Below are 19,942 nucleotides of genomic sequence, written 5' to 3' on the forward strand. Positions count from 1 at the left end.
CTATTTTAACATAACATCCCATTTTTTCTGTTTTACTTCACCACTTTTCACAACACTCACATTAACTATTTCATTAAAATATTTTAAAAAAATCAAATTATTTCTCTCTTCACATCCGTTATCCATTCTCTTTATTCATTCTCTTGAAACAAAAAGAAAGAATAAAAAATAAAAATACACAACAAAAATGTTTGTGTATATTTGCACAAGTATTATGTCCAATAGTAGACACATGACATTATCCAGATTGGTTCAATGCAACTCTGACCTAATCCTTACCTTTTATGCAAAGAGTGGTTTGCTAATGCATAAGAGTGGTTTGCTGATGACAAACTAACGCATAAAAAAATGATTTTTTGCCGTTAGCTACATTAGCACAAAGGCATACAGTCCTAGTGAAAATGTCTAAGATATAAAATTGCATTGGCCAATTAAATTTGGGGAGAGAGAGAGAGAGGTGGAACAGAAAGCCTTTGCCATTAAATTTGCAGAGTCAAGGAAAAATCTGCAGAAAATTTTAAAGTAGAAATTTGGAAGAATATTCCTTGGAGATCAAAGATGCATACCATGAATAATTTTCATTCATTCTCAAGCTCTTTCTTTTGTATGCACTACAATTTTCTTAAGCCCATGGCCATGGTGAGGAACCAAACACCAGACAAATACACGGCATTCCCAATTGGGTAATTTTTTACCATTCTCTTTGTGGCCAAGTTTTAGACCCAAGTCATTTGACCTAAAATCATAGTACAATCCTCTCTTACACACTTAGAAGCCCAAAGAAGGGGTTGGTCATTGCAGACTTCAATTCAGACCCAGCTGTGTTTAGAATTTCCATGTCGACCTTATCATCAGGAAGATACAAGAACTCGTCTCCTTCTGTTCTCTCAAACCCACAGAGCTCAAGAAATTCCATACCTCCTCTCAAGTTCCCAACTCTATCCTGTTAAGTGTTAAATAGCTAAAGAATAAATAAATGACTAGAGTAGAAATCTTACAATAGAAGTACACCTAAACCAAGAAAAACAAATAAAAATATTATATGCCAAATTTTAGCGATGTTTATGAAACCCTTCTCTTTTTTCTTTGGGTATATCGTGTTTATACAGAGGAACATGCTGGTCTACAAATGTAACAGGAAATAGTGACAAACCATAAAAGCAGTAGATATTAAGACCGTTCAATTTAAGGCTACAAAGAGGATAACACTCGTCAAATCTATGCATTACTTGACAGTAGAGATCAAAAGAAAACTAAATATGGTGATCCAACAATCAGGATGGAGAGCTCTTGACTCTCATCATGACTAATGAGGCTACATATTTCATACAAATGAGCCTGGCGAATTAATGTATTATTTTTTACTAGTTAAAAATCATGAAAGTGAACCCAATAATAATCCAAAACCGAACCAAAAGTAACCTAATTTCCGTGGAAAATAACTTGGCATTACCAGTGTCTTGTGGCAATAACCTATCCCAAAAGTTTCCATCAAAAGGACAATCTAGACTTTGGTGGAGATAACAAATGGTCTCTACTTGATTCAATCAGTTCAGATTACTCATATAGTTGGTATGGAGGGTTAAACAACATGATCAAACCTCAGCAACACCCCCCCCCCCCCCAAACAACCACATCAATCAAAGAAATTGTTTACCTGAAATAATGGGTTAGTAAGTCGAATCTTCCTAAATTTTTCCTCATCAGGATTTTTTGCGATATTTCCAACATAGATCAGAAGAGTTTCAAAGGCCCTCCTAACTCTGGCACCATCATTCTAGACGAATAAATAGAAAAAGGCAGGGGGAATCAGGCTGCTGACAGAGTAACATGTAAAATATAGAAGTTAATGAAATAGCATGTGACAATCTTAACTAACAAAAATGGACTACATTTGGGACTGGTGAAACCCAAAGTTCACAAGTCAAAGAAATGCAAAAAATATCTATGGCAGGCACCCTAAAAATATCCTATGCATATGATTTATACTATAACAGGTGCATGTATCTTCACCTTAGTTTAATTAAAAGGCTTTCAAGAATTCAAGCATGCGCTTTCTTTCTTTAAGTATTTGTATGTAAAGCAAGGAGCTTTTTAGTACAAGGTCGTGGAGAGCTATCTATCTTGTAAATAATAAGATGTAGTACCTCCCATTTATCTGAAAACTCAAATGCAAAGGAAATTCATTGTTGTGACAATTTATTTGTGAAGATCTTTAGCCCAATGGATTTCCAAAAAAAAAAAAAAAAACCACCCTCTATTCAAATGTTTCACATATAAGAAGTCCACTATACCAGAATTTTTATTTAGGAAAACTTCAACACTATGCTTTGCTTTTGAAACATATGACGAGGAAATTGAAGCACACTCTAACCACAGAATGAAGTTGCTAAAAATAGTTTAGGAAACCACTTATAATGTGATGGTTCTACAATAATGTCATAAAACACATAAACCAATCTATTTTTGAAATGTCTCCGAACTCTTGTGCTTGTTACACTATGAGCAATTTACCTGGTGATTGCGCTTAAGAGACCTTAAACATTCTCTCATCTGCTCTGCATTTGTTACAGACTTCAGAGGCAATGATGTCTGCAACTAATAATAAAAAGAACAACATCAAAATAACTCTGCCCTCTAGTTCAAGTAAAGAAATTTATATTATGCAATGGCACAGAAGAGTGCTAAGTTCTATAAACATCACTTTCAAAATAACTGTACCGTTTTTTCCTGCAACAAATGAGTGGAAGGTTTTACAGATGGACTTTCTGGTGGCAATCCAAGTCTTGACCTCCTTTCTACCTATGAAGACATGCATAGTTTTTTGAGTCATGGAAAATTCTTGAGAAATGTATTAAACCTCAAATCAGGAATAATGAACTAAAAAATATAAATTATCACTTGATAAAATTTAAAATAAAATAAAAACCCATTAGTCTCTCTTCTATTCTTGGTTGTTGCTTACTTCAAGTTCTTTGAGAATATTTTTTGAAAACTTTTTTCCTGTATTAGCACAACTTCCACAAAATACATATTTCTCTCTAGTTTTATTGACCATAAAATACTGTAAAGATAAAAAATTCTCCTTCCATAGAAATGGGCAGGCCCTAGGGAAAAGGTGTATTAAGGACAATGATAGCGAAATCTATAATATAAAGTTTTCATTTGGGAATTGTGTATTTTCGGTAACTTATTTGCACAGTGTTTATCGAAAGATATAGTTTTTGGTAACATTTATTTTTTTATAATTTTTTTATTTTTATTTTTTATGTTAAATGCGTTACAAAGAGCTAAAAGTTAGATTATTTGGAAAAAAACAAAAAAAAACAAAAAACAAAAACAAAAACAAAAAGACAAAAAGCTAAAAGCTAAAATGTTTTCAATGATTCCCAAACACACACATAATCTACTAGAAAAAAATTATAATCTATTAATAATTGTTCTAAGCACAATGAAATGTGGAAAAATTTTTCTAGTACCTTATCATGTTCTAGTTTCTTAAGTATTTTCTCCCTTGCCCTTTTTTCTTCCTTCTCTTCTTTTTTTTTCAAGGCTAAATAACTGAAAAAACAAAGTGAATATATTAATATTTAAGATAGAAGGAAATAAAATCTAATGTATTTAAAGACAATAAGGGATAAATAGACATAAAATTGCCAAATAGAAAAAACAATTACTAAGTTAAGACAGACCGTTGTTTTTCATTGCTTTCTAGAATTCGCTTTGCCTCAGTGAGGTCCTTACTAGCTCGAATCCTCTCCTGGAACAATAGCACAACAAAAGTCTTTATAAATAAATGCCAAGTACATGAAACGAGCTCTTAACAGAATCCCAAAGTACAAACAGAAGAGTTTGATTTGACAAAAACCAACAATGAAGCATCAATAATATGTTCTAAAATATAAAAAAGCTATGGCAAGTTCACTGTTGAATAATGTCTTTCAGAGGTAAAAAGAATTTAGGAATCATGATATAAGATCTTTAAGAAATTCAACTATATTAGGCTTCTTGATATGTTCTTGAAATATTCTTGAATGGGTTTGGATATTTAAGAACTTAAGGTTAGATAATAAAAAAGGATTGAATCTTGATGAATCCTGAAAAGAATTTGATGTTTGATTGATGGTAAAACAATGAATTGAATGATAAACCTAGGCAAGGTTTTAAGAAACCTACTATAATTATTTTCCCAAAAAAAAAAGTTACAATAATTTTATTAAAACTCACATCTCTCAATGAATTTATAGTATAAAGGCCTATAAATACTAAGTTTTTGTAAATAAAAAGAAAAAGAATACTAAACCAAGTTCGTATATGAACCATAATCATATCTCCATCATTGAATTCGGAAAATAATCTTCTAATATTAGTTTGAGCCTTGTATTTCTCATTCCTAAGTGCAACAATTCTTCTTAAGTTATCATGAATTTTCTCTGTGTGACTAGCAAATGTTTCAAGTTCGACAATTAATCTTGTAGTTGGAATAAAAAGAAAAGGAGTTCAAAACATAATATACGACTCATGGGCCTTTGGTATAGCCAAATCCCAAGAATCTAGAAATTATCAAATTACCCAAACTTTAATAAAGATTAATTAAAACTAAACAAGAAACAACATTACTTAGATAAACAATAAAATAAGACTCTTCAATTTAGGCTAGCTAAGCAAGATCCCAAGAGTCCAAAACACTCCATATTTTATGGCTTGAACATTAAAACCAACTTTTTGCCTCTTATAATTCTTCAAAAGGAGCTGCCATTCACATTCCATTCATTAAATCATCTCAACCATGATATTGAATTTATCATTATAATCATGGTAATTTTCTAGTATAGAAGAGTCTACTTAGGAGAAAACTGCAAGGATATATGTAGAAAAACTTGCATTAATCATTATTTGTACAATAAGTTGCATATTATTCCTAATGTCATATTTTATGAACCAATAGACAATATATGCAAGCTTTTAAAAAAGGAAAACGTCATACTCAATGCATAAAGTTCCCACTATTGTGGGATCTAGGAGAGGTGATTGATTGGCAACCTTACCCCCATTTTTCTGGAGAGGCTAATTCCTAGACTCAAACCTGCAACCTACTTTTGGTGGAAGGCACTTGCTATCACACCAAGGCAAGCTTTAAAGAGATTAATTATATATCAATTGATACTAATAAATTGCCAGCTTCACTTTAAAATTTCTCATACTATACACATTTTCTACTTGTGTTTTAAAGCACTATTTTAACTATCTACCCCCATCCCTCCCCAAATCTCTCTTTGTCTTCCATTAGAGAAAAAGCAGTAAAAAAGTTAAAAGGGTAATCAAAATTCTTAACAAGATTTAGAAAAGGCAAGGTAAATCCGTAAAGGAGCTATCAAATAAGGAAAGAGTAAACCATAGAAATAACTGCATAATACCTTCTCCCTTTGCCTTTCCAGTTTCTTTTCTTCTTCTTCTTTCTTCTTATGTGATTTATTCCTGAAACTCAACAACATAAGTAGTCATGGAAAGGAACCAGTTAGCCAGAAATAGTAAGATCAATCTGAAATTTTTTTCAAATATTCAACCAGATTAAAGAATTATATATAAAAGGTCAAAAGAGGAGAAAGAATCTGAGGGGGAGTTCTAGAAAAACAGAAAAGGAAACCTTAGTTCCTGTGCCTTTATTTTCATTTGTTCTGTGATATCGAAAGGTTGAGGTGAGTCAAGATCAATATCCACTGCTACCTGGGAGAAGTTAAACAGTCAAGCAAACTAATCTAGTGACAGTATGTGCAACACCAAAGATTTTATAAGTTCATGTAAAAAATGTATCAACATATTCACCAAAGACAATTTTTTTCTCTCCACCTCCTTTCAATGAAACGGAGTTTACAAGAAGCAAAGATAAAGTCAAATTCCAAATCTCAAAAGCTACCCACAAAAACAAACTGATAAAAACAAGATCATATTAGAAAAGATACTTAGCTAAACAACAATTGACTGTTCCGTATAAACTTCAGCTCTTACTACCCAATCAAAACCGTCCGCTAAACAAGCATGTATATGAGAAAGAATTTCAATTGTATGAACACCCTCTATCTTATAATAAGCAGACACCTGGTAGATATACCCAAAATAAAAAAGCTGAAGATTACTGGCCAATATATGTTCTATTTAAAATGTTTCTCTTTATTTCAATATCAAACCAAGAGTATTACAGTTTTGAGTCCCCAAGCAATCTTTTAAAATTGACGGATAAGATCAAAATTAGCAATTGGGATCAGGATTTTTTTTTTTTAACAATTATTTGTGAGTTCTATTCAAAATGAAATAGCCGACTATGCCATACAATAACCTTATCTCTATTTTTCTCACTTCTTTTCTTTTATTTTAAAGGAATTCTTCTTTTTGTTGGGCATCTTGCCCCTTTGAATATTAGACTTATTAACCCAGGAAGGAAAAAAAAAAAAGGTATACAAGAAGATACAATGTGAATATCAAATATTTTGGTTTTGTGAAACACAAACCCACTTCAAACTATAGTTTTAGTGTTATTTCTCAGCATGACTGAGGATATGGTACTATACTAGAGACTTCATTATTTGATAAAGATTGAAGTTTAAAAATAAGGATATCATTGAATAAGAATACCAAAAATAAGTAAATAAAAAATCCATGTGCAATGTAAGCAAAGAAGAGAACGAAGATGAGAAATCATATTCATACCAAGGGCATCTGATCAATGTCTGAGTCATTCTCATGATCAATCACCCATTCTATAGCTGCCTCTAAGCTAGAATTACCTGATTATTAACACAAACATTTATTCATGTTCATTCACAGTTAGGAAAACAAAAATAGACAGACCAGAAAAATGAAGAGCTCGTGTTGCTCTTGGCCTTGGAAATCCCATGGCTTCAAGTTCATCAAGCAGTTTCTTGTTGACTTGTGGAACAGCCATTTCTACAAAAGCTGTTGGATGCATTGAATAACTTTACACAGTCAATTCAACAAACAGATAGGAATCAATCAAAATTGCTTGAGGATGAAACAGAAAGACAATACCTTGTTGGAGCTGGAGTGGGTTTGATTGAATTTGGTGAAAACCCAGGTCAGGGTAAGGTATAAATTGTGGTTGGAAGTAGTTCTAGGGGCTTCAAAGAAAGAAGCCCTACAATCAAAGCAATATAGAAAATAGAGCGCCATTGAAGAGGAAGATGATTCTTTACTGTTTGTGGAACAAAGCAATTTCCTCAACCTTTTTCTGATTCTTTATACTATAATAGAGGGTTTCTTTTCAATAGTAGTATTTATACCTTTCGTTTGCCTTCAAAGCAAAACTTTTTTTTTTTTTGATAACAAAGTTCAAAGCAAAACTTGGTTATCGGTTAAAACACCAAATCAATTGGGCCAACGTGACAGATCAATTTTCATCCCAATTTAACGATAAGCTAACCCTTTTTTTTTCTTTTTTTTTTTTTTTTTTTTTTTTTTTTTTTTTTTGAGAGAGAGAGTTTCAATTTATGTGTCCGCTCTTTATCATCATACTAAAACATCAATCAGTTTTTGGTGTAGGTAAAAATTGAACTCCAGATCTTTTATTCAACTATCAAAGACTTTACCAGGTGAGCTAACTAGAGTCCACAACGATACGCTAACTTATGTCACTATGAATTGTTGATAAAAAGTTATGGATTCATATGATTAGTAGTAAGTAAAAAGTAGAAACCATTCATAGTCGCACAATTGTTAGCAAGTCGTTAGTGTTTTTTTTTTTTTTTCCTAATTACTGTTTTTAAGAAGGAGTCATTTATTAGATTGGGTTTGTGATTAAATGCCTTTTTTAAATTATTTTTCTTATAATTCAACTACCACTTTTTCGTATTTCCAATTCCAATAAAGACGATATAAAAGTAGAAATCCTCTTACCCCATTAATGTAAAAAAAAAAAAAAAAAAAAAAAAAAAAAAATAACAAAGATATACAATAACACCTTATTTGCCTACCATTTCATACATATACCATTAAAACAAAATTTAATAATAGATTGTGATGGGCACAGATGTGAGGTAGAAGGAAAATTGTAAAGGGATGTTTTGAAAATATTGTGATTTTTGTTATGACCCTAACTTTACTGATAAATAAATATGTAATACCTAAAGTGGTGTCCATTTGCTTCAATCTAAACTATATACTCACATCAAATGAAATTACTCAGCTCCAACTCAACTCTATCTAAGCAATAATGGTCACAATAAAAATGATATTACTTAAATCACAATTTGTCATCTTAATATGCTATAATAAATTTTTTTTTTAAAAGGCATAATTTATCGTATTTATAGCATTGTTGTACAATCTGTTGGTGGTGATTTTGAGGGAGACCAACTGTTGGAAAAGTCTCCACTTAATGTACTCTCCAGTGGCCCAAGTAGGGCTCCCCCTTGGAGGTTGTCTTCAACCTCTAAAACCCTCATTTTTGAGAAAAACAAAAATCTCAACTCAAACTTCGATCCTTTGTGTCTTTTTCATTTTATAAATAAATCAAGAAAATCATATTTCATAGCTTGAGAGGCGTACATTCTAGCCATATAATTAATTTTCTAAAATAACCAACCTAATGCATGAAAATAGAGGCACAAAGTTTCGGTTCAATACCAATGTTGGAAGACAGAAAAGATTAACATAAGAACATAAATTTATTTCTACCAATACCTTTAATAGAGAATAATCATCATCTTCACAAACGAGCCTTTGCTCCCTTTATATGGAAAACCATAGGGTGTACACGGCCGGCCTAAGGCCCCACCAAAAAAATAAATTCCCCTTGGGGAAAAAGGCCCCACTTCCCATGGTTAAATACCCAAATTTTTTTAAAATTATGGGTCTGTTTGGATAGAACTTATTTTGTTGAAACTGAAAACTGAAAACTGAAAACACTGTAGTAAAATAATTTTTAAATGTGTAAATAGTACCGTGGGACCCATTTTTAATGAAAAAGTTGATAAAAAGTGGAGTTTGTGGGGCCCATGAACAGTACATAAGTCACTGTTCATGGCTGAAAAGTCAACAATATGCGGCTGAAAAAAAAAAAAAAAAAAAAAAAAGGAAAACGCGGACGCAGACGTGAAACGCACTATCCAAACATACACTATATATATTTTTTATAGGTTTAGCATTTTTTTTTTTTAAATTAGTAATGTTAAGGATACTACAAATTTTTTAAAGGTTGTTTTTATAGTGCTTTTAGCACATTTTTTCTTTTCATTCCTATTAAGACTCTTAAAGTACAAGACCAATAGAACCCTGAAATGTTTCAAAAAAATGTTTTAAATGTGTTAAATCATCAATTATAGATTAATCTTCCCTAATAGTTTGAGACTTTAATTTTTGTAAACTGATATCTTACAAAACCACACCAAATAATATAATGTGTATATATATATATATATATATATCTCCCTCTTTTAAAAACAAGATATAAAATAAAAAATTAGATCACAACTTTATGCATCGTCATATATTCAAAATAAATTATATTTTTTTAACTGTAATATATTTCTATTTCTTTTTATTAATATTTATGGTTCAACTATGATATTCAATTCTCTATGTGAAATTAACATTAATTTAGTTGGTATTATTCATCAAATTATGTATTTAATGTATCAAATTAACTTTAATTTGATTAATATTAAATAACTTTATTTAATTAATATTTACATATTAAAGACCCTACATAAAATTTTTGCCATAGATTATGTTGGGCTGCCCTAAGGGTATGCAACAAAGAGAAGTAACTTTTTGGCAATGTCAAACTAAACTAAGCTTTAATACAATTTATTTAGGTTTAGCCGAATATTTCTAGCAAAATAATGTTATAGGTATAAACTATTTTACAAAAAAATAGTTTTATTAAGCCATTGTATTACACGCGCCATTACTTTTATTAAGCCCTTTGTATTACACGGACTATGGAGTACACGCGCCATTACTTTTATTAAGCCCTTTGTATCATGCTATTCTTGCCTACTAGTTTTTGGAAACCAAGAACTCCTAGTCCTACAAGGTTTTACACTCATTGAAGTCGGTTCTATTTTGTATTAATATCTGACTTTGAGAAGAAACTAAATTAAGCAACAAAACCAAAAAAAAAAGCAAAAAAGAAACAAATTACTTTCTCTCCAAGATTTTCTCTTTCGCCAAAGTTTTCAGTAGCCGACCGGCCATGGCTATGTCTGTGCTTTTGGGTTTAGATGCGAGCACTCGTATGGGAATGCAGCATCGTAACTTGAATAGCAACAAGAAGAAGAAGACGCTCTTTTCTGGTTCTGGGTGTGACGAGGAATCAGCAATCTCAATGTTGTCTTCTACTTCTGCCAGTACCAGTAGTGCCGCCATGAGCGGTGAAAAGAAAAGGAAAGCATGCAATGTTATTAGGATGAAGGTTCCTAAAGACTTCAAGTTGGAGGACTATAACAAGGAGAGTGATGCAAAGACTGTTACGGATTCTACTTGCACTACTGACTCTTGTTGTTCTAGTACCACCATGATGAACGGTGATGATGGGATAAGAAAGAAAGAGAGGATTGTGGTCAAGATCAATTTGGCTGCATGGCGGCAAAGGAAAGCGCAACAACAACAGATGGAATCAAGTTCTTCAACTCAAGCCATCAACACATGTTCCGAAAAGCAACAACAACAACAGATGGAATCAAGTTCATCAACGCAAGCCATCAACACATGTTCTGAAAAGCAAGAGATCCAAAAGGAAGAGGAGGGAAAGGTGAAGGGGAACTCATTAGAGTTGAAATTGGAATCTTCAAAAAGAAAGCTACAATTGAGGTACCAACAAGTTCAAAATGCCAAAAGAAAGATTCAATTGGTAGATTTGAGAGACATGCCTAAGCCTGAGCCTGACATTAATTTCGCCAAGAAGTCCAAGTATCACCGATGATCTGCATGCTGATGTTGCACTCTCAAGATTTTTTTGTATATTCTCTGTTTAGATTCGATTTGATTTTTTGAATCCTTTGTACTTGATTGTTTAAGCGACCATATTGATCATTTTAGAATTCTAATTTGTTGCGTTTGGATATGTGTACATCTTTGTTAGTATGGCATTATACATGGTTGCATATGCGATCTGTGTGTTATTAAATGAAAGCTTTTCTTTTCAATTGGTTTATTGATTAAAGAGCACACAGTATTTCTTTAATTTTAGAATACTTATGACTAGGGGTGAAATTGGTCAGTTTCAATTTTTCCGTCAAATTGATGTTTTCAGTTTTTGCCATATTTGGCACTGACACCAAACCAAAGTGACTGCATTTCAATCGGTTCAATTCAGTCAGCTTTCAGTTTCTTCTAATTTCTTATCAACCAAACAAAGCAAAAAAAAAAAGAAAAACCATATTTCCTTTTATTTTCCCACATTTTCTTAGCACCCAAGCGCCAAGCAATTATAAAAGAGCGACAATTTTAGTCTAGAAAATTCAAGGAAAATTAAAATGGAACAAATATGATATGAGAATTAAAACTTTGAATCATATGTTACTGAAGAGTCCATCTCTGATTTTAGCATTCTATTGTTCACTAGATTTTTGGAATAAATGTGCTCTTGTTGTGAATCTTGGAAGTCTCAGTAGATGCGTAAACTTGGTTAAGTTATCAAAGTGGGATGGGAGTGGAAGATATGATTGTAGCATTCTATTGTTCCGATTGTTTACTTATATTTGTAACAGTGGTATTTTATAGAAGATATATTCCAGGGGTTGTTTTGATAGAACCTTGGAAATTTTCTTTGGACTACAAAAAGTCTTTTGAACTGCCCATAAGTTCAGTGAGTAAGTGGAAGAACTGCATATTGTTTATTTAAATTTCAATGCTTTAATATGGCTCTATGTGCCTGTCAAGACCATGTGAACAAAGTGTAGGCTAAATGCCCTTGTTCAGTAGGCATTTTTCATGTAGTATTATCTATATTTGATCGGCATCTTTCTAACCCTCTAGCTTATATTTGTAACGGGTGTTTTTGGGCTTGTGAATTTGCATGAATTGGGAATCATTCATTGGGACTTAAAGCCCCAAAATGTGTTGATAATCAAGGAAAGATCTTTATTTGCAAAGCTTTCTGACATGGGCATTAGCAAGTGCCTTGTCAGGGATATGTGAACTGTTTTCATCCTTCATCTACAACATTTTTAACCATTCTAGCTTGAAAATAATGCTTTTCTAAGCATAAATGGATTTTCAAACTGCTATTTCTTAAATCATTTTTAACCATTCTAGTTGTTAAAGTTTTTTTCTTCTATGATGTGTGATTGTCCTTGAGGTAAAGTATATTATTTGACTGAACCCAATGGTCATTGAGTAAGGCAGCACTTGGATGCCGCATTAAAAAAGAAGAGTTTACTTTGTTTTCGATAGCATTTGAAGGCACAAAAGCAGAACCAACAATACCAACTATTTCTAGTTTAGTTTATAGATTGAAGTATTGACACCTTATGATTGGTCTTGATCTCTAGTCAAACCTTGTATAGGCTTGTTGGCAGGAGGGTGGCTGATTAGGGATTGTTTACTTTGAACTGATATTTTTAGTATATATATATATATATATATTAAATGATGTTCTTCCATGGAAATTTAAATATATATCTAAGGTTGCAAGAAGACTTCTTGTTGAGTGTGAATCCAAGAGGGAAAAATTCTCTCAGTAGAGCTGGATATGGAGGATGGCTTATGTATACTGCTGCCTCAATGGAGACTTGGGTCTTGTTCTAGAACTTCTTGACGGGAACCCTTTTCTTGTCTCTGGGGGAAGGAGAATATGGTGTTACTGATATGCTTTATGCAGCAGCCAGGAGTAAGAGTTCTGAGGTTTTACTTGTCGTTGGGGAAGGAGAATATGGTGGAGCACATTGGGGATATACCTTCAGTTTACAAGTGGGAGATGATGAACAAGGCTGTTCATGCTGCTGATAGAGGAGGAAATTTGAATGTTTTAAAGTAGCTTCTTGCCGATTGCTCTGACATTTTGGCTTATAGAGATATTCAGACTCAACTTTCCTGCATGCAGCAGCTGGGAGAGGGCAGGTTGAGTGAGGCTCTAACTACTATAAGCTATTGGAAAACTGGCCCTTTGTTTTTGTTCTTGTGAACCTGTTTTTTGTTGTACATTATACTACCTGGTCATGCTTTACCATTACATAGAACTGGGAAGTTTAATTTTGTCATCTCCACCCCAAAAAAAAAAAATTGGCAGGGCCCCTAGTAGAGCCCAGGCATAAGGTTTGAAAGGGTATAAAGCTTACCATTGTATAAAGCTAACATTCCCCTTAATTCAAAGGTTGGTCAATTCTTAGGAAATTCATGTCTTGGCTCCATTTGGTAGTCACACATTGTATGTGCACCAGGCTGTGAGAATGCAAGTGACTGAACTTGGCAGTGTCAAGGGTGAAGGTAAAGCCTAAAACCAAGCTTCATTGAGTTGGAAAGCAATAATTATATCCCCTAGTTGCACATACATAATACATTATACAAGCGAAAATTGCCACCTTTATCATATCATGTGTTCTTTGGTTACTATATATGTCAAGGGACTGATTGAACTTGGTAGCAGGTAAAGCCTACCAATTTGGTGGATTAGAAATCAGATTATTTTTGCAGGGCACACTCCAAAACCACAGGGAGATGCTGGAAATATTTTCAAGTCATATTTTGATCACTGCTCAGCTTAGTCATCATTAATAATTATCATCTCCTATTTGTTCAAGATGGAATGAATATGGAGATGCTGTTTTTGCCCAATCTGCCTTCTTCCCCATCTGCTAAGCAGCATTCCAAGCAATCAAACTTGCAGTCCACCACAACCTCCACTATGTTATCATTGAAGGAGACTCTAAAGAAGTCACTAAAGCCCTATTGCATCTTCACTCACTTCCTCCATGCTTCCTTGCTCCTTTCCTATCTGATATTAAATCGGCCTTAACCTTAAGCTCACTCTCTTGCTGGGATTTTAATTTTGTTCCTGGAGATGTAAATTTTCTTTTCCATGATATTGCCTGTTGAACTGTTTTTTGTTTGTGGAACAGTCCAATCTCCATCTCCTCCCTTCTTTGATTGGGTCCAATCATCCAAAGATGGAGGTAGGCTGGGCCATCCTCTCTTTCCTCTTTTTATATCATTATTCATAATTATAAATAGTAATAATAAACAAGGGGTAAAGCCTACCAATAAGTTTGATTGTGTTGGGCCATAACGATCATGCATACAATTTATGTACAGTTTGGGTTTGTTGGGCTAGGGGTCAAAATAGTCATTATAACATGTCCATAAATCAAGATATGCTCAAAGTGAAATTAAGAAGTGGTTCATCGGTGAAAATCAAATGTTATTATTGTTTATTATTATTATTATCTAAAATAAAAACTAAGAGAAAATTCAATTAGATTTATAAATTGAATTTTAAATTGAGTTATAATTTTTTGACATGTGTCTATTTAATTTCTTAAGTTTGGTGAAAATATGATTCTAAAAAAAAGGGTTTGGTGAAGATTTGATCACCAAACTTTTTTCTGAAGGAAGCAATGGAAAGAATGAGGAAGGGGAAAAAGATTTGAAGGAAGCAATAGAAAGAATGGGGAAGGGGAAAAATCGAAAGAAGGCCTGAGAGAGGAATGTGGAAAGTAATGCTTGATCTGACTAAATTTGAAAATGAAATTTGTGACCTTAAATCTCAACTAAAATTTCATGCGAAAAAATGCAATTTCCTCTAATTAAGGTCACCAAACAAAGGAATTAGTAAATTTCTTCTTCAAATTCTACCATCTAACTTAATTCTGTCTCCAAATATTGCTCCACACAAATACACTTGAAGATCCACCTCATTATCTTTCATCTCTTTTCATCATCCCAACTATTCAGATTAAATTATGGTGCAATAGTTAAGGTTATTATATGGTGCACTAGATCCAAATCCAAATACGTTGATGTGGGCTCTTGTGGCTATGAATTGCCAAGCCCATGTTAGTCAATTAACCAAATACAATGTGGAGAAGGATTTTCCCAATTGACCTAATATTAGCATAATATATATATATATATATATATATATATATTCTACTATGCTGCAAAGTCAAAGAAAATTCCAAAACCTAGCAATGTAGCCGCATCAAAGAAAATAGAAAAGAGAGGTAGTCGCTTCTAGTCTTGTGTTTTCTTGAAAATAGTGTAATGGTGTAATTGAAATTTGAGTTTTTATACTATTGTATATTTCTATTTTTATAGTGAAATTTCTTTGTCATCGTCGTGGAAGTAAACTGTTTGCCAAACTATGTAAATTTTTATATTCTGTGTGCTTATTATTTATTTTCCACTTATTTACTACTCCCTCCATCCCACTTTGTTTGTCCTCTATTCCATTTTAGGATGTCTCAAAACATTGTCCTGTTTTTAAAAATAAAAGTCATTAATTTACTAATATTCCTATTATACCCCTATTTTATTAATAATTCAATTTTTTGATAAATTTAGTTAAGGGTAGTTTTGGAAACTTATGCATTTTTAAAAAGTAGACAAGATAATAAATGATGTTCCTTTAAAAAGTTTGGCTTTTCAAACAGGACAAACAACATGGGACGGAGGGAGTATTATTGAGAAAAAAATTGCCAAATGCCCTTTTCGGGCAAAAAAAGCAGTATTATGCCCTCCTTCCCAAACTAATTAGGAAAATGCCCCTCTTTTGAAACTCGATTTTCTCAAAATTGAGTTAAACCATATAGTGGTATTTTTAAGAAGCCTATAGTGATGTTTTAAGGACATATAGTGGCGTTTTGTAATTCGAGCTCCATGAACTCGAGTTATAGGCAAAAAAAAAGGAAAAAAATTACATATAACTCGACTCCATGGAGCTTGAGTTCCAAAACGCACCATTGGCGAAGTTGCTTCCTCCAGTCTTTGTATGTATGGGATGTACCCGAGAAAGAGACAAAGCAGCTGAGATGAACAGAACTGACCATAGCGCAGCGATAGAGTTAACGCCTAAAGCGCGCGAAGCGCTAAACTAAATGAGCTAATGAGCTAACTCATTAGAGCTAGTGAGCATACTTGACAAGAGATAGAGACAGGCGGTAGAGAGGTCCCCCACTTGGATTCCCGCCCCGTTGGCATCTCCGATCCGAGATAAACCGGTCCCATCTCTCTCCAAACCTAACGTGGTAGTTTCCCACTATAGATCCTTAAAATGTCACTATAAGCTCCTTAAAACACCATTATAAGGCTCCAGGAAATTTTTTTTTTTTTATAACTCGATTTTGAGAAAATCGAGTTTCAAAAGAGGGGCATTTTCCTAATTAGTTTGGAAAAATGGGCAAAATACTACTTTTTTTGCCCGAAAATGGCATTTGGCAATTTTCTCCCTATTTTTGATTTAAATCGTGGGGTGCTATTTGCACAAATCCAAGTCCATTCGGAGAAAAATCTTCTTTGAACTTTACAACCCTAACATCCAAATCCAAAATATACAAATATACTCCAAAAAAAAAAAAAAATCAGCAACCAAAAGATATTATTTAGTAGGTGTGTGTTAAAAAGAGATATGTAGGCGCGTGGAATAGGCAAGCCTAGATACATTGCACAAGATCAAAGTAGAAGTGCTATTGTACCACCAACTTGCACATATTCTCTCTACAAAGCAAAGTATCAGCAACCAACACCATCGTTTATCTAATCATCTGTCTCTAAATTACTAGCAATGAAGGATAGAAATAAAAAGAGAGAAACTTTTGTTGACGATTTTTTTTTTTTTCCCTTTACAAAGAATGCATTGAATTGAGACGCTGAACCTTGCCGTTGTTTCCGATATTCCAATAGTCTTTCCAATATATATATATATACACACACACCACTGTTTAATGTATATTATTAATTAAGGAACTTCCCTTTAAATTCCGAAAATACTGTCAAATTCATCCATTTCTAAGATTTAAATCATAGGGCTAGACCCTTTTAGATATACATTATTGTCAGTTTCTTTAAGACCTTCTCCCTTCTCTTGATGTGTATTAAAAATAGCTGGTATTATCCAAAAATAAAAATCATATGGCTAGACATGTAAAATTAGTAACTCTTAATTTTTAGCTATATCAAAAAAAAAAGTTTTTTCTCTCACCTCCACATTCCTCTCTCACATTAGTTGTCAAGCAATAATACTTCTTCTTTTTGAAAAAATATAAAAAAATAAAACTATTTTTTTTCCACAAGGTACCATTTTTTTATACCACTAAACTATTTTTTTCCCACCTCCACATTTATCTCTCACATTAGTAGTCAAATACTAATAAATAAATAAAAAAGCCTCATCACACTCGCAAAGCGCGTGTGATGAGGCTAGTGTGTGTATATGAGTCAAAATTGAGAGAAAATTTAATTAAATCTCAAATTGGACTCTAATTTATATCATATTTCTTATTCTATTTTCTTAATTTTGATGCAGCTATTTATTACAATACAAAATCAAAGAATCCAATTTAATTTTCTTAATTTTTTGTGCTAAATGAACTATTAAGTGAGAAAACCATAAAATCAAAATTAATAAACATTTAAAAAATCAAAATTATTATTATTATTATTATTCTAGGGACCAGATTAACCAGCGGCCCAAGCCCACTTAGAATAATGGCTGGATCGGTCCAACTGTGGCCCAAAACAATGAATTTATAAGAGAAGGAAACAAACAACTAAAAGGGGACTCCGCCCAAAAAGGAAAATAAGGAGGGAAAGGTTGATCTTATTAAGAGGATTAACCACTTTCTCAATACAAATTGGCCCGAGGAGACTACATTTACATAAGAATTATTACTATTCACTCTCTTATCTCTCAATTTTCTTCTAGTTTCTTCTTTGTCTCTTGATCCTTCTCCCTCTCTCTATGAACCTCACTTTTCTTATATACTCCTTCTTTTATCACATCTTAACCATCCATCCTTACCTAACATCCCTCCTCTCATGACACTTGTCACTTTTTACATCTGAAGAAGGAGGTGAAAGGAGTTTATTTAGCTATGACTTACACTGTTCAGGTCACTTCCTCATAAATGCAATTGATAAAGCTGTTGCCCACCATTTAATGCGGAGGTGACAGGTTACTCAAAACTAGAAATTTCCCCTATGATCACTAATTCTCTCTCTCTCTCTCTCTCTTCAGATTCTCTCTCCTACTTAGAATGCCTTAGAATACTTTAACTTATCTCTTCCCCTCCTTGGGCGCCTTTCCTTCTCGGGTCCATGGATCACGGCATCCTCACAGTTATATGGCAACTCTTTATATCCATCATCGGTCCTCGGCACCCACAACAACCCCCTTAAAAAGTTGGCTACAGTCTTTGAGACAAAAGCAAAGTTTTAATCACATAGGTAAACTATGCACGTGCCCTATGTGTTCCCACGTGTTAACGTCCTTTCACCTATCTCCAACACGCTCCTGACGCTTCGGAATCCACAATATCACATTTATGGTATCAAGCGGCTGCTTATCTCCCATGTTCCATAGCTCGATCAGGATCTAATGGTTCTTATCTCCCCTCGCGTATAGGTTCCCTCACAGCCATGCCAGTAATGACCCGGCCAACTACTCCCGCCCCCACACGCACCTCTTCCGTGAATGCTGCTAAAAAGAAACAAAAGAGGGTCCAATGAGGCAAGGGCACCAACGGTGCTAAAGAGGGGGAAGTCTCCCAATCCTCCCATCAGCCCCCTACTAAGGAAGCTCGAATAAGGAGAGGGCCCCAAAAGAATTCCTCTACTGGGACTTCCAAGGAGCTCGGGGGAAATCAGCCCAAGAAACCTTCCATCTAGAGGCCCCTCTTCACCCTCAGCTGTGGAAACCCGGTGTTGGACGATGCTAACTTGGGGGATCCCCAAAAGGGAAGCTCAGGCCTGCTAGATGAGTGCCTGGAGAAGGCTCTATGCCGGCTAGAGGACATGGTCGAGCTAAGGTCATTTAGGAAGCGTGAAGTCTTCCTAGCCTTAAAACAGGACTTAGCCAAGGTACGTGACCACTTTCCTTAGTTTACAAAATTAACTTGTAGAAGTTTAACCCAACATTTATGCTTTTTTTTTTTTTTTTTAAAAAGGAGGGAAAGGCAGATCTTATTAAGAGGATGAACCACTTTCTTAATACAAATTGGTCTGAGGAGACCGCATTTATATAAGAATTATTACTATTTACTCTCTTATCTCTCAGTATTCTTCTAGTTTCTTCTTTTTCTCTTGATCCTTTTCCCTCTTTTTGTGAACCTCATTTTTCTTATATACTCCTTTTATTACATCTTAACCATCCATCCTTACCTAACATCCCTCCTCTCATGACACTTGTCACTTCTTACATTTGAAGAAGGTGGTGGAAGGATTCTGTTTAGCTGTGACTTATACTATTCAGGTCACTTCCTCATAAATGCAATTGATAAAACTGTTGCCCACCATTTAATACGAAGGTGATGGGTTACTCCAAACTAGAAATTTCTCCTATGGTCACTAATTCACTCTCTCTCTCTCTCTCTTCAGACTCTTGCTCCCACTTGCAATGCCATAGAGTACTTTGACTCATCTCTTCCTCTCCTCTAGCGCCTTTCCTCCTCTGGTCCGTGGATTGCGGCATCCTCACAATTATATGGCAACTCTTCATATCCATCCTTGGTCCTCGAGCACCCACAATTATTATTATTATTATTATTATTATTATTATTATACAAATAGTGGTTGGACAAACTAAAATTGAGAATTGCATAGATAACAATTTAAATGAATATATATGATTGTATATAAACGTGGTAAAATTTTAATACATAATTAGTTATGTTTATTTATACACATATCTCATGTATATTCATGGAGTTATAAGCTAATTTCTATTAGGAAAAAAAAAACATTTTTTAAGGTGCTGCATATAAATTTGTTGTTA

The 19,942-nt window shown here is 33.6% G+C and overlaps 1 protein-coding gene across 6 annotated transcripts; it reads right to left on the minus strand.

The window, feature by feature from the left end:
* Positions 1-633: 633 nt before the first annotated feature.
* Positions 634-7,329, minus strand: LOC115959586 (UBX domain-containing protein 1-like). 6 transcript variants are annotated; one of them, XM_031078028.1, is made up of 11 exons: positions 7,048-7,329; positions 6,850-6,954; positions 6,709-6,785; positions 5,648-5,727; positions 5,418-5,478; positions 3,693-3,760; positions 3,480-3,561; positions 2,722-2,802; positions 2,515-2,592; positions 1,658-1,777; positions 634-943 (listed from the first exon to the last, which is right to left on the minus strand). In XM_031078028.1, the coding sequence occupies exons 2-11, from the start codon at positions 6,941-6,943 to the stop codon at positions 761-763; spliced, it is 924 nt and encodes a 307-aa protein (XP_030933888.1). In that variant the 5' UTR covers positions 6,944-6,954; positions 7,048-7,329; the 3' UTR covers positions 634-760. The 6 variants fall into 6 exon arrangements, with proteins under 6 accessions (XP_030933888.1, XP_030933887.1, XP_030933891.1 ...); XM_031078027.1 differs by having other exon boundaries at positions 2,515-2,598; XM_031078031.1 differs by lacking the exon at positions 6,850-6,954 and having other exon boundaries at positions 2,515-2,598.
* Positions 7,330-19,942: the final 12,613 nt, after the last annotated feature.

This window comes from Quercus lobata, chromosome 9 (assembly GCF_001633185.2).
Source record: "Quercus lobata isolate SW786 chromosome 9, ValleyOak3.0 Primary Assembly, whole genome shotgun sequence".
Lineage (NCBI taxonomy): Eukaryota > Viridiplantae > Streptophyta > Magnoliopsida > Fagales > Fagaceae > Quercus > Quercus lobata.

What these genes read in the sequence shown, in the direction of transcription:
- LOC115959586 (XM_031078027.1), bottom strand. Translation starts at nt 6,943, where the DNA reads ATGGCTGTTCCACAAGTCAACAAGAAACTGCTTGATGAACTTGAAGCC. An exon ending in ACATTGATCAGATGCCCTTG is followed by an intron (nt 5,728 to 6,708) that starts GTATGAATATGA and finishes AACTTCTCCCAG; the next exon opens with GTAGCAGTGGATATTGATCT. An exon ending in TTACTAACCCATTATTTCAG is followed by an intron (nt 944 to 1,657) that starts GTAAACAATTTC and finishes AACACTTAACAG; the next exon opens with GATAGAGTTGGGAACTTGAG.